The sequence below is a fragment of the Neopsephotus bourkii genome, unplaced genomic scaffold (assembly GCF_033783945.1).
Source record: "Neopsephotus bourkii isolate Nb327-2 ecotype Australia unplaced genomic scaffold, CSIRO-AGI_Nbou_v1 NB_803, whole genome shotgun sequence".
NCBI lineage: Eukaryota > Metazoa > Chordata > Aves > Psittaciformes > Psittacidae > Neopsephotus > Neopsephotus bourkii.
In genome coordinates, this window is record NW_026901299.1 from 89,148 (window position 1) to 103,763 (window position 14,616).

The 14,616-nt window shown below is 51.3% G+C and overlaps 1 protein-coding gene across 4 annotated transcripts in view; it reads left to right on the top strand.

The window, feature by feature from the left end:
- Positions 1-11,322: 11,322 nt before the first annotated feature.
- FBXW11 (F-box and WD repeat domain containing 11) overlaps positions 11,323-14,616 on the top strand; it is a 76,847-nt gene continuing 73,553 nt past the window's right edge. For 2 of the 4 annotated variants that reach the window (XM_061355444.1, XM_061355446.1), the window contains exon 1: positions 11,334-11,424. Coding sequence is in view for 2 of the 4 variants with exons in the window: in XM_061355445.1 (XP_061211429.1) it covers positions 11,380-11,424 (45 nt within the window). In the remaining 2 variants the exon portion in view is untranslated. Of the gene's footprint in view, positions 11,425-14,616 lie in introns of all 4 variants that reach the window. The other 2 variants (XM_061355445.1, XM_061355443.1) reach the window with 2 other exon arrangements.

Consider the following 14,616-nt stretch of genomic DNA (forward strand, 5'->3'; position numbering starts at 1 on the left):
GTACTCACCAGCCCCGGTTCCTCCTGTGCCTGAGCTAGACACATGGATGACTTTCTCCCCCAGCTGGGAAGGTGATGTGTAAGACAACAGGAGCATAAGGGATTTGAACAGATGTTTTAAGTCTTCTGTGACCTGGTCTTGCCTGGCAGTGATTCTCTGGCTGCAGGTGAGCATCCACCAGTTGTAGCAGATGGAAAAGTTCTGGAGATGGGACATTTCTGCTGAGGCAGAATGAAAAGCAATGCACAAACCCACTTTGCTGCACGCAGCTTGTGCTGTCTGCAACTGAGGTATAGAAAACCCACCACCATTCAGCTCATGGTGCAGATAACAGCACTGAGCTGAGATTGGCACAAAATAGCTGAAACAAGGAAAACTGATGCCATCAGTCAGCACATGTCACAGAAGCTGTTGCTCGCAGAACAGTGCCCATGCAGCCTCAGCATCTGGTGTAACCAGGTATGTGGACGGCTGTTGTTCTCAAACCAATGCAGGAATAGTTAGCCTTTCACTTCAACCTTTCATTGCCAGCAACAGCAGACCTGGCTTCTGCTCTTCAGTTGGGTGCTCCAGGGAGCAGGAGGAGCAGCAAAGCCTGGCTGCTGGGGTGAAGATGCCCCAGAGCCACCTAGGCTGGTGTCACAGATTCTCCATGCCCAGGCATGCTTGGCAGCTGCTATTGCCTCACACACTGATGCTCTTGGTAGGTTCTAATGTCTCTTCCCCTTCATGTTTCAGTGAGGAAACACAGGAGAGTGGCCACAGGAGCTGTGTGTGGGTCTCCTCCAGTGAGCTGACAGCAGAGGTCACCCCTGCCAGGGGCATCTCTCAGTTACAGACAGGGCCACGGGAGAGAAAGGTGGTGAAACTATTTCCTTCTTTACAGCCATGAAAAGAAGGGGGTTGGCTCCTATTTACCCTTCAGAAAGCAGCTTCTGTTGCCCACTTGCTTTTGTCCGTGTTGCAGGGTTCAGTAATGGCAGTTGGACTGTCATGGGTTTGAAAGTGCTGATTTAGTGTCCTGGGTTCACATTATTTCACATGGGATATTGCAGAGCATCAGGCAGGTTCTTCCTGGCTTATGAACTTTTGAGCATCCTTTTGCAGTGCTCACATTTGGAAGCCTGGACTTGCCCTCTGCAGGCTGCGTTACTGCATCACAGTTTGACAGGGAGGTCGGTGCTGCCAGGTTCACATGCTTTTCCACACAGGTGACCAGGGGACACAGATTTGTCTTTGCAAGCAGGGCAGCACGGCTTCCCGCCTGCCTGCAGGGTGGAAAATCAGCATTTCCCTGGAAGGGATCCAGTCATCATGAGCTGGAATCGAGAGAATAAAGTAAGTTTCCAGGATGGCACCTGGAGCTGCTTCTGTGCACCTCTGAGTGGTTTAAAGCGCATCCCTGTGCTGCTCCATCTGTGCCTTTTCACACCTGAACTTGGGAGCTTCACACCTGAATTTGGACATTTCACACCTGAACTTGGGAGCAGTGTGCCAGGAGGCTCATGTGAGGTTAGCAGATGAGCAGCTTCTACTTGCTGTCTGAATGCATTTAATTTTCCCTGTGCCAAAGGGCTTCAAGTCTTCTCTGTGCTTCAACTACACGTGCCTCACACCCTCCTTAATGCCTCCTGAGTTCTTTATAGACTCCCAGACTGGTTTGGGTTGAAGGGACCTTAAAGCTCATCCAGCTCCAACCCCTGCCACGGGCAGGGACCCCTTCCACTGGAGCAGCTTGCTCCAAGCCCCTGTGTCCAACCTGGCCTTGAACACTGCCAGGGATGGGGCAGCCACAGCTTCCCTGGGTGTTTTGTGTTTGGGTAAGCTCATACCGCTCCTGCAGCGCTCCCTGGTTCAGCACGTGTGCTCGAGTGTCCTGGTGATGCTCTTCTCCAACACTTCTTTTTGTGCAGCTGTAATTAAAGACAGAATTTGCCCTTTATGACTTGATATTTTGGGAGCTGGAGCCCGGCCTGCGCTGTTGTTGCTCACAGGCTGCAGATGCCATTGTCCTGGGAAGCCGAGCGCAGCCGGCGGCGCTGGGAGGCAGCTCTGGAATTTCACTGGGCTATTTTTAGCCGGTGGTGCAAAAATTGCACTTCCAACACTTCTGAGTCTTTGTCAGTGCTGGAAGAAAGGAAAGGGCACATCCTGATGTCTCATTGATGGGGAGGTGACTGGGAGCTGCTGCAGAGGCTGAGCCAGTGAGAAGGTGATGTGTGAAGGGAAGGGGCTGTGGCAGGACACAGCCACCAGCCTGTCCTGCTTTATTGAATGATCCATGGCCATTGCCATGCCTGGGTGGCTCCTTGCTCTTCCCCCCATCAGGACCATCCCCTCTGCACCCCCAGGTCTCCCTGCAGCTCTGCCGTAGCTGTGTAGCTCTGTGGCAGTGCTGTGTGTGCAGGTCTGCTCTGCAGAGCCATGGTAGTGTCCGCTCTGGACATGGCATCTCTTTGGAAGGTGGCACCTGGAGGCAGGAGCTCCTGAAGGATGCTGTGTGTAAGTCCAGCTGAATGCCAAGCTGTTGTGTTGGACCATTCCCTTCAACCTCAACCATCTCTGAGGCTGTAAGACAAAACCAGTTCCTAACCCACAGCTTTTCCTTTCTAATGCCAGGAGTGTTCTCAGAAGCTGGTTCACCTGCTTGGCCACCAAGCTTCCACAGGGGCACAAAAGCCTCCTCCTTGGACAATGGGCTTCTCGCAGCTGAGTTTCTTTGCCTTGGTGTTCCCTGCCATGTGTTTGGAGAGCCCCAGATGGCTCCTTTGCTGCTTTCTTTCCTTGTGCTCCAACTACAGGGCTTGGTACGAGTGGGGACACCTTCAACTGGGCATCATTGAGGCTCTCAGTGACCTCCAGCTCCCCGAGAGCCGCTCTGCATGTGGAGGTAAGAGGGCTTTGAGGGCAGGAGCTGCTGGAATAAGCCATGCAGTGACTCTGGATTGCCCTGGCTGCTCCAGGGCCAGCAGCTGCTGGAATTGCTGAGCTGGAGGAAATAACCTCAGGTTAGAAACCACTGTGACTGTTGATGTCCCTGGTGCTGGGGGATCGTTTTGCCAAGGGTGCTGTGCACCCTGAGAAGAGACAGTTCCCAGCTGATACATCTTCATTCTATCCATATTCATCATCACTCCACTAACTGTGTGCCCGTCCCCCCGCCCCCCAATTCCCATTGCTCATTCTGTGTGATCATTTGGACAGATAAGGCTGCAGTGCAGGCACTGTGAATTTGAGGAGTGATGTCTGGGGAGAAACACCCCCCCTCATTTTATCATTTCATGGAAGCCCATCGGTTAAGGACATTGGAATGTGTTTAGACTTCCCGATTACCTTCATGTTCTTGTTTGGGCTAATTTATGACCCTGAGAGGCTCCTCGAGCTGTTTTCTTTTGCAGCCATTTCTCTATGTCTCAGGCCTTATCAACAGGAGGAACCTTCACTGGTTTGGGAGAAGATATCTGGTTCTCTTGTGGAAGTTTTCCTTCTATGTCCTCTATACACAGTGAGCTCCTAGTTTAAGAACCCTGGTAGCCCTGTCTATGTGTAAGTAGAGTATGTCTATAGTCAGTAAAATACTAGTTTAACTTTATATCAATTATTTAGGGAAATACTCATTCAGTTTAGTATCAGGGTTAGGCACAGGAGGACAGCAGAGGGTGCAGCGCAGTAGGGAGACGGTGTTGGGATGCATCTGGGATGGATCCAGGTTGCTGTGTGCATGGGATGCTGCAGCTCGCTGCACTGTACCTGCTGTTATCAGTGATGAGGTCCCCTGCACCCCTCAGCCCACCCTGGGGTGCTCACCCCTTGCCCTCACCCTCATCCCCAGACCCACCCTGAGGCACAGGGCCAAGGGGAGATGTCCCAGCCCCGGAAGCCTGAGGCCCTGAACAGTGCTGATGGTTTCTACCTCAGTGCTGGTTTCCATCACGCTGCAGTGTTCACTCAGGTGCTAACTCCTTCTGGCTGCTCCCCTGGGGCGACCTGCCCCTTCTTTGGGATTTGGCTGTGTTTGGATGCTCAGAGGCCTGGGAACATCCGTGGTCATGTTAGAAAGACAGCATTTTACGAAGCAAACGTCATCCTGCAGCTCACACACTAAATGGTGCCTCCAGGGAGGGGGAGAGCACTGCTGGAGGCTTCAATGCCTTTCCTAGGACGGTTTTGGCCAGGATAGTCCCAGACCCATGGATAACAGCACCATCAGCCTGACGCTTCTGGACATTGGCACCTACTGTGAGCTTTTAAATGCTACTCCCTAAGTTTGGAGCTCCTGCAAGCTGGGCCCATGCTCTGCAGCTCTGTCCATCATCGTCATCACCCCCATCATCAGCACCAATGGGTCGAAGCTGCTTGGGTCAGAAAACAAGGAGGGAAGAGTTTACTTAATTGTAGCTGTTGTCTGTCTGAATAGGGGCTGCAAGGTTTGCTTAGAGCCCAGCTTACACAGAGGTATTTTGGGGTTGTCCACAGGAGCCCACCATAGGGGCAGGCAGTGGGGGGGGGGGGGGCAGAGGGACTGTCTCATCTTCCTGAGCCAGTTTTCATTAAGGAAAAGCTTCATTCCTACACTGCTTGCAGGGACCACCTGCGGAAGCACCTATCAATTCACTGCCTGTGGACTGCAGCTTGCAGCCAGCCAGGAGGATAGGGTTTACGTCGAAGGTGAAGCATGGGGACATCCCATGTGAAAAAGCATCAGAGGAGTAAGCTGAAGTCAGCTGCCTTCACTTGAGGGCCACTTGGGAGCCAAGAGCATACTTGTGGAGGGTGGGGAGGGAAGGGAGGATGCTCTGAACTCATTTCATGGGTGGCAGTGAGCTGTCAGGACACCACATAGCTCCATGCTGGGTTGCTGCCATCATCCCTCCTGGTTTGTCACACACTGAGCTGCTCTTCCCCTTCACCCTCTGCCTTTCCACACAACGTATTCATTTTATTAAGCCAGGATGGTTTTGGTTGCTTCTGCAGCCAAGTGACCCTTAAACACCTCCCTCCTGTGTCCTGTGCACATCCTGGGGGTGATCGAGGTCTGAGCAGCCTTCTGAGCACATTTAGGGATGGCAAAGATGGGGGCCTGTCCTCCAGCAGACCCCCCCTTTGCATTTCTGTCTTGAGCTGAGCCTTGCTGGGCCTCAGCCTGGTTTGCTTTAATGCCTGGCCACGCTTGTTCCGGTGTAAGGAGGGCACCCGAAGCAGGACGTGTGCTGCATGTGGCTTTGGTGTGAGGGGCACTGGGAGCTGCCCCTGTGCTCTGTGGGGTGCTCAGTGTGCGAGGGGCAGATCCCATGGGATTCCAATGGCTCCTTAGTTTTCATGTAACATCTTGTTAATCCCTAGTTTATCAGAGCTTATCAATGAGAAACACAGGGGCTAGGTTGGAAAGCAAAACATGTGGGAGGTGAGTGGAGGTAGGACCAGGACCAGGACCAGTCCCTGTCCCTCTGCTGTGAGTGTGGCTGAGGACCATTTCCATTAAATAACAACTGTTCTCCTGGTCTTTTCCTTGTTGAGGTGGAGACGCTCTCATCCATGGGCACAGACCTGGCATGGGCTGCTCCGATGCGCTGTGGTTTGAGAGGTGCCCCTGTGCTGTGTCAGCCACCATCTCCTATCCTGCAGCACAGGGAAATCCAAGTGCTCCTGTAAATAAGTAAAAGCACAGCAGAGATATGGCAAGAACTGCAGGAAGCTGCATTTCCTTTGGTGCCTGGGCAGGGGCTGAGGGCACCAAATCCTTCCCAGAGCCTGCACAGCTCTGCTAGGTGCTAAATAATAACCTGTAAATACATTCTGATTGAGGCCAACAAGAGGGCTGGGATTCCCCTCCAGCTTGCAAAACGAGTGCGTGGTTTCAACTCTCACTGCCCAGTGCTGGGAATATAGACCATGCATGTGAATGGCTTTTTGTTCTTATTCACAGGGTAACTGCCCTACTCGCCCCTCTTAGGTAGGTGGATGTGCCTGAGGGGTGCTGCACTGCAGAGTAAGTGTGTTTGCAGATTTACTGTTGTCTCACGATCAATTATTGGCTTCACGAGGTTGTCTTTCAGTTGGCAGGACACCAACTACCCAGATGTCACCTCTGCCCACGCAGGATTCAGAGCCAGCACTGGCGGCTCCTACACGTAGCAGCTACTGACCTGCTCTGACAGTCAAAGTCTTGTTCTGGGTGAGCTGTCTGCTTCCAGGCAGACCCTTGTCAGCGATCCCGGCTTCCTGGAGGGATGTACTGGAGGTTATTAAATTACAGCCTTCACTCACCTGTGTATGGAAAGAGCAATTATGTGCTGGTTTCTTACCTCTGAGAAACTGTTTCTCTTTTCTGGGGAGAGCTGCAGAGTGGTTCAGGATGTGTGGCCTGGATGAGCAGTGGGCTGTGAGCAGAAGACACGAGGGTCTGTGGAGGAGCGGTGATCCTGCAGGGCACACCACGCTTTGGAACAGGATCTCCCGGCTCTTTCATCTCTAGGCCCCAAAATGAAACTTTGCTTTATCATGTAGGATGTGTCAAGTGAAGCAGAGCAGCCGAGTGCTGTGTGAAAGCTGCTGCTGGAGCCCGTGAGCTGCAGCCATGAGTCACAAACCCCAGTGCTGCAGCTGCCCACACCTGCTTTGCCTCCCCCCTGTCTCCATCCCTGCTCTCCAAATCTTTATAGATGGATGAAGCCACAGGAAACAGCAACTGGGGGGATGGATCCCATGCTTGGGAGGCTCTGTGCTCTCTGTGCACCTCCTATTTCCCATACCCCAAAGCAGCAGGGCCACCCCTGCCAAGAGCCCCATGTCCTTGGGAGCTGTGGCCACAGGCGAAGCAGCTGGGTGCCCTATCCTATGGACTTGGTCCTATGGAAGGGAGCACCTCCTCCTTCAACACAGAGTGGGGGGGCTTTGCATTGATTTTATTTCTTTCCCCTTCTTTACAGGTATTTCTATTTTGAGCTCCCCTTGCTCCTAACATTGCTGGTTTAGGTGGTGTAGAGGAGCTGGATAAGGACTGGCTGCTTCTCTCTGGGTGGCAAGCAGCGTTAGTTCATCTGTTATTGGCCAGGGGTAAGAACTGTTGGGAATCTGCTCAGTTTTTTCCAGGTCTTTCTATATCAGGGTGGGTTGGATGAAGCTTGGAGCAAGCTGCTCTAGTGGAAGGTGTTCCTGCCCATGGCAGGGGTTGGAACTGGATGAGCTTTAAGGTCCCTTCCAACAGTTTATGTTTCTGTGAAATAATTCACTTTATTACACAAAAAAAGATGTAGAGAGAATAAAATCAAATCGTGTTCTCACTAGGGATTTTCTGTACTGTCAGTCCTTATATCCTCCCCCGTGTGCTCTGTGGAGCTGGTCCACAGCAGCATGAGCTGCAGACAGACCTGCCTGTGTGGGAGTAGAGGTTGGATGGGATTAGTGACCAAATCCTGCCATGGGGCTGCGCAGGCTCCGGGGCCAGTGGCACAGCTCCTTGCTGGGCTCCCCCAGTGCAGGCCCTGTCCTGATGCTGTGTGTCCTCTCCGCTTGTCTGTGCTGAAAAATACCTGCTGAAGAGGAAATCGGTGCCTCATGCAATGAACATGCAGAAAACATGGACTTTAAATGATGGCTGAGTTTCAGTGGAGGTCCCAGCCCAGGGGCGATGGCGAGGACGACATCAACCTCAATGAATTCTCACCCTGTTGCACAACATGGAGGTATCTCCAGTTTGTTGGTGCTGAGATTTTCCCCTGTGCTCTTCCCCTCGTACTCATCCTCACAGGAAAACTGGCAGGGCGAGTCCTCTTAGGCTGAAACTGCCCCGCCACCCTGCTGTGCTTCCACCTCAACAAGGTCATCATTAGTGCTTAATTACCTGCTCTATCCCTACTCTGCTGATGGGCAGATGTGTGGCAGGGATCCGTCAGCACATGGTGATAGCACACACATGGAGGATTTGCCGGTCCAGCAGCGTGTTAACCTGAATTCTGAGCACACACCCAGAGACTGCTCCTCAAACTGTGGTTCATGTAGGCATGGGGCTACAGTGCTGGGCTTCATCAGAACTCAGTGACTTTGTATCTCTCAGCAAATTTATCAAAACCATGGTTTTTCATTCATCTTATGACACCTTGGACATGTCACTCAGTCCTCACAAGCTGTTAAGTGATGGGTTGCTTAGAACCAATTGTACTTTAATGTACAGATAGCAGGATCCCCTGCTCTGGCTTTGCTTGGTGTGCTGCACTAAAGCAAAAATCCTTAGATTTTTTAAAACAACTTTGGTTCATTATTTTCAACATTCTTCTCTTTCTCTCAGCTCATGGATGTTTTCCACACAATTAAAAGCAGATTACAGGAGCTCAGGTTCCATCAGACAGCTCATGCCACAAAGACCCACATCTGTAACATCCATCATTGCAGTGCATTAACCATTCAGCACAAGACCATGGATTTGCTCGCTCTTCAAATAAATGGAGGAAATTTTGCATATTTTCTTTTTTCTTCCTCTTTTATGTGGGTTTCCCCCCCCCCTTTTCCTGGGCAATCCTTTCCATAATCAGAAAACTGGCCTGGCTGTGCAGCCAGGAGAAAGCCACATAAATAGTGTTGTGCTGATCAGCAAGCCTCTTCCCTGTATATATTTAGACCAAGACATGCTGATTTTTCACTTTGGTGTCACAAACAACTATCTGCTGCTTTGTTTGATCTCCAGAGAGAACGTCTGATTACAGGGAGAGAGCAAAACCAAGCCGGATTCTGTCCCACCTTGCTCTCGGTGACACCTTTGTGAGCCTGCCGAGGTCGGTGGCGTTACACAACTTAAAGGATGGGGTATAATTTGCCCTGTGAGTCCTTTGTTATAGGTTGTGATGTGAAGGTGGAAAGAATTCAGCTCAGCTGCCAGCCCAGGCACCCAGGCTTGACAGGAAAAGCCTTTGGATGTGCTTTCAAGTGGAAATAGAGCATGTCTGGGGAAGGGGCAGTGGGTGCTTGACAACCCAAGGTGATGTTAGCACTGGTGTGTGGGTTTGGGCTCTGTAGCTCCAGTTAGAGGGACTGAGGGGTGACAGCAGGTCAGGTCCTTGTTTTCTCTGAAAGAACGTAACCGGGGCAGTGTTCAGGGCACATCAAAGTTTAACCCCCAGACTCTGAGCAGCAGGAGTTGTTTGATGGAACTGGGGGGTTCAGTCTGGAGAGTCTAGTCACTTCCTACAACTGCCTGACAGTAGGATGGAGCCAGGAGGGGGCTGGGCTCTGCTCCCAAGGAACAAGGGATGGGACAAGAGGAAACAGCCTGAAGCTGCAGCAGGGGAGGTTTAGACTGGATATTGAGAACAATTCCTTCCCCAAAGGGTACTCAGGCATTGAAACATGCTGCCCAGGGCAGGGCTGCAGTCACCATCCCTGCAAGTGTTCCAAAACCATTGTAAACAAGGCACTTAGTGACATGGGTTAGTGGTGGACCCATCAGCTTGGGGTAGTGGTTGGATGTGATGATCTTAAAGGTCTTTTCCAACCTGGTTGATGGGGAGGGAAACCTGCTGCTCTTGGTTAATTTTTTGAATTCTATGAAGGGTTTAGATCTCATGGTAAGTACTCTTTTAAGCATTTTGTGACGACTAAGATACATTTCTGCTGACCTAAATATTCTGTAAAGCAGGTGTGTTGTCAATAAGGATGGACTTTGCACCATTTTCATTTGATCACATTCTATTTCTACACCATTTGGAAGAGATTTAAACAGGTAATGGGAAAAAAAATGCTTAGCAGGAAGCTACTGAGCCCATTTTCATTGCAAGCACTGAGGCACTAGTGCTGTGCTGTTACATCAAATTGCTGCTTATGACATTTCTGTTTCCAGTTTCCAATGCCTCCAAATGCATTTGGCCCCTGCTGCCTCATTACATTGCAGCTCATCTGCCCTTGGCCACCCAAAGCACCTCAGCTCTCACTGTTGGCGGTGCTGCTGTCCCACCTGAGTGGCTCCTACTGCCAGCCGAATGGAGCTGGTGGATACTCCTGCAATTGGTGGTAGCGGAAGTGAGCTGCAGTTTGCCAGCAGGATGAAGGCCCTAAAGGTTGGGAAGCTGCTTGATGCCAAGGGTTGTGATGAGCTAGGTGGAAATGCCTCACCTTATCTGCTTCCATGTCTCCTTTTCAAGCTTTTGTGTTCAGCTCTTTCTGTCTCCATCTAACCTAGACTGAGTCTCCTCTGGCCAGGATCATCTTCTCTTTATTTTCCATGTAGATTGAGCTGAGCTCTTAGGCAGAAGCTCTTCCCTATGAGGGTGCTGAGGCGCTGGCACAGGGTGCCCAGAGAAGCTGTGGCTGCCCCATCCCTGGCAGTGTTCAAGGCCAGGTTGGACATGGGCTTGGAGCAAGCTGCTCTAGTGGAAGGTGTCCCTGCCTGTGGCAGGGGTTGGAACTGAATGAGCTTTAAGGTCCCTTCCAATACAAACCAGGCTGGGATTCTATGACTTCCCCCCCTTATTCAGAGCTTGTTTTCCCTCCCTCCCTGTTTCTCATTTTGCATCAAGAGAACACACTCCTCAGGCGTGGCTCAAAGCCAGGGGCCAATTTCCTCTCTCTGTAAGTGAAGAGGATTTTGGACACACTCCATTGCATGTGCTTGTAGCTTAATGGAGAGATCCACGTAGGGTCTGGCTGATGAGAGGATTCGCTCTACCTTCCCTGGTCCAGGTACAAAAGCAGGAGAACAAATCAAAACAGCTCCTGGTCTAACGCTAAGACATTGAATCTCCAAGTGCATATACTGGGGTGCCAAAGGAGTTTCCAGCACTCTCGATCCCGCAGCGTCCTCCCCCGAACCTCACGCTGTTCCGCACCCGTCTTGCATCACCAGGCACCGCACCAGGCAGGGCAGAGCGGCCGCGCCGCCCGTCCGGTGACTCCTGCAGCCCGGGGGGAGGCCCCTCGTCCTCGGAGAGCCCTCTCGTTCCGCTGCTGCGTTAACCCCGCCGCGCTCCCTCAGGACCGAGAAGCCGCTTTGCTCCGGGAGCAAGGGGCCCTGGACTCGGTCGGGCCGGTGCTGTCAGGCGGCGCGCTCCACGGCCCCGCGCCGGTGCAGGCCCTGCCTGAAGCAGAGCTCAGGGGCTCCCCGCGGTGCCCGCTGGGAGCCGGCCGCAGCCAATGGCGGGGCAGTGCCGAGAGGGCCGCCGGGAGCTGTAGTCCCTTAAGAGAGGAGCCTGGGAAGGGTAACGCCGTTTTTCTTCCGGGCGTCGTGACGTCACCTGGAGGAACGTACCGTGCGTGCGTCGGCGCGTCCGTGCGTGCTCGCGGCGGGGGGGGAGGGGGTTAGTGGAGCGGCGGCGGCGGCTGCAGCGGCAGGGCCTGTCGGGTGCGGGCAGGCGGCGGGCGCGGCGGTGCGGGGCGGAGCTGCCCGCCGCTATGGAGCCCGACTCGGTGATCGAGGACAAGACCATCGAGCTGATGGTGAGTGACCCCCGCCTCCCGCGCAGACCCCTCTTTCCTTTTTTTCCTCCCGCCGGCAGGCCCCGCCGCCGCGGCCGGGCCTGCGGGGTCCGGTGCCGCCGCCCCGCCGGGAAGGTGACTGTGGGGAGGCCGCTTTCGCCTCCGGCCGAGGCCCTCTCGGCTGGCGGCGCCTGCGGCCCGCTCCGCCGTCCCGGGGGGATCCGCTACGCTCCCTACTCCCTGCGGCTGCCGCTGGTGCTCCTGGTGCAGGCCGGGGCGCGACGGGCACTTTAGGTACCCTAAAAAGAGACACATGGAGATAATAAACCCCGGTGGGAAGGCGGAGGCGCCGAACATGGGTCCCGGTGCGCGGGGACGCGCGCACGCTGAAAATACCGGAACCGAAATGCCCCGGAGGGGCTGGGTTCGGGCTCCCGCAGCGCCTCGGTTCCGGGCGGGTCCTCCCCGCGCTCCCTGGCCGGAGCCCCTCGGGAGCACTTGCGGGAGGCTGCGGAGCCGGGGAGGAGGAAGAAGGGGGGGGAACGGTTAAACTTCCCCCATGAGCATTTGGGGCTCCTCCGGGCGGTGCGGGGGCAGCTCCCATTTGCCTGGGGCAGCACCGGTGCTTGAGCCCCGGTCCGGATCACACGGTATTCTCTAACGAGAGCTAATTGGTGCATTCGTTGTACCCCCTAATTAGTGCTTTCGCCGCTAAATTGGGGCTGGTGGCGAGGCAGCCAGATGGAAGCAATAGAAAGAGAAGGTTTGGTTTATTTTTAAATACAAGCAAATCTGAGGTTTCTGTAGCCAAATATAAGGGGGCCCCGAGTTTTACTGCCTTTTGGAATTAACTGTGTTAAGATAGGAGCTAAGAAGGAATAATAATCATCGGTAAATACTTTCTAATTTCATTGTCATAAGCATCGTTTGCTTTCATGTACAAAATTCCATACAGTGCTGCAGAGTTGAGTGGTAAAATGCAGACATTTGTTTTCGAGGTAGTGAAGGCAAACTGGGTTCAGTGGAGACTTTAAATGTTTTTTTTTTTTAGCCAGTATTGCTTTTGTTAAACTACCTGATCTGCAAGATATGAACTTAGTTTGAGCGTTATTTGCTCTCAAGGAGCAGAAATTAGAAACCCCCAAATAATGAAGGGGAAACCCCAAAAGCCTTTGTGATTCTCGCTGTTGTTGATTGCTGAGGCCAGTAGCTGAAGAGCTATTCTCAGGAGCTTCTTTTTCTAGTCCCTATTGATCTGGCAATCTTGCACTTAAGAGTGGCTGATACTGATGCTGTTTCCAAGAGGATAAAGCCTGGGGCAGCTGTGTGGGTGTCCCTTACAGGATGAGTTGCCCCCAGAGACGCTGTCTGCTGCATTTCCGATGCCTAAAGTGAGTTCTATCTCCTACCTGGAGCTGGAGGGTTGTTAATGCTCCTCAGCCTGGGGTTACATGAGATGCTGCAGTAGCGGTTGAGGCTGGAAGGTACATTTGCCTTACCAAGGTTTCTTGCTTGTCTTTCTGTAACTGCTCACCCCTTTTAGAAGTCTCTTCTATTTGGGGCCACATTGGAAGCAAGTGTAACTTTTGCTGATGGTGGTTGTGCCCTCTATGTCCAGTTCGGCCTGGGAAATGTTCTGATCCATGCAAATAGCCATGGCGTTATTAAGTTTTTTGTTACCTAGTAGGAGGTTGAGAAAATACATTTTTCTCTTTCCCAAGAAATTAATAACTGTAAACATTTGATAAGATGAAAAATTCTTTAAGTTTCCAGCAGAAACATGGCTCTCTAAAATGCAGTTGAATTTAATTGCAGCCTTAGTGAAGTCTTGCGTAGTAATACTTGTGTTTGAGTGTTAATGTTTCACTAAAATCATTGAAAGTCATTCCTAAACGAAGACATGGCTTGGAAGTTTTGCTGCCTCATGTGTTGGAGAAGAAAAGCTTCTCCAGAAGGTATCTTTAAATCCTTTCATGGTTTAACCAGGGCAAATACACAAAGCAGAAGCTGTATGAACTGTTTCAAGTCTGGGATTTCAGTATTATGTGCAAACTCTTGTCTCGGTTGTTAATGCTGGTGGCAAACCATCCCTAAACCTGGGATCAGCTTAGCAGGATGCTTTTCTTTCGAAGAATGTTATTGTTTGCTAAAAGCAGGATGGTTTATGCCTCTCTTTGCTGCAGGAGGTGGATTTTGATGCGCTTTGAGTACTCGTTCCCTTCCCTCCAATGCTGAGGAAGAATCTATAATAAATACAGGAGCAAATGTATGATGCAGAAATTATGAGGAGCAAATAAGATATAATTCTGAGTAGCTGATAAACAAGAGATAATGTGTCAATATGTTAATTGCATGGAAGTCTCAGAACACGATGTTCTACCCCTCCACTGTCCCTTTGCTTGATAGATCATTTGCATTTATTTAAAGAAAAATCAGTCATGGCAATAATACTGTTCTATTTTTAAAGCTGGAATCTAAGGGAAATATTTTAAGGTTTCAGAGTGACAACTTCTAGTTGCCGTAGGAAGTTCTAGCAAGTGTTCTGAAGTCACTGTATTTTTTAGGACAGCTTATGCTTTGCATGTCTTGTTCTAGCTTTGCAAACCATGCCATCCAGCCCTTTTAATAGCCATGAGTGTTTGATCTAGTGATGACATTCAATGGCTATTGTTTGCAGATGGTGCCCACCTCTACAGACAAGGTACCCGGTGCCTGTAGAGGTGATTTTAAAGAGGCATGAGGGCTCAAGCTTGTAACTTGGGTTGATGGTGGGAGGTCCAGATTTAGGCTGGCGGCGTGTCTGGTGGGCCAGCATTTAGTTTAGATGCCTTCATGTTTATGCTGCCTCAGTCAAATGCTTTGCATGAGTGGGCAAACTATTAGAAAATGAGTAGTAAGGAAGTAATCCAGAACAGATGGAGGGGTAGCCAAAACAACTGAAAGGGCTCTTTCTTCCCTCAGTTTCAATTTTCGCTGTGAAATTAGATAATTGTAACCTTTTTGCTCTTTTAAAGAACCAGACTTTTTTCTTTCTTAAGGTGAACTGCCGACAGTGCTTTTTGAAACAGGCTTTGGGTTTTATCTGGAGATTCAGTTTTGTGTGAAATCTGTATTGCTCAGTTGCATCAAACCTGTTGTATTCATTTGCTGTCAATATCTGTTAAAAGCTTCATGTTTTTTCTCAGGAAGCTTCACTGAACCATACTGCTGCTT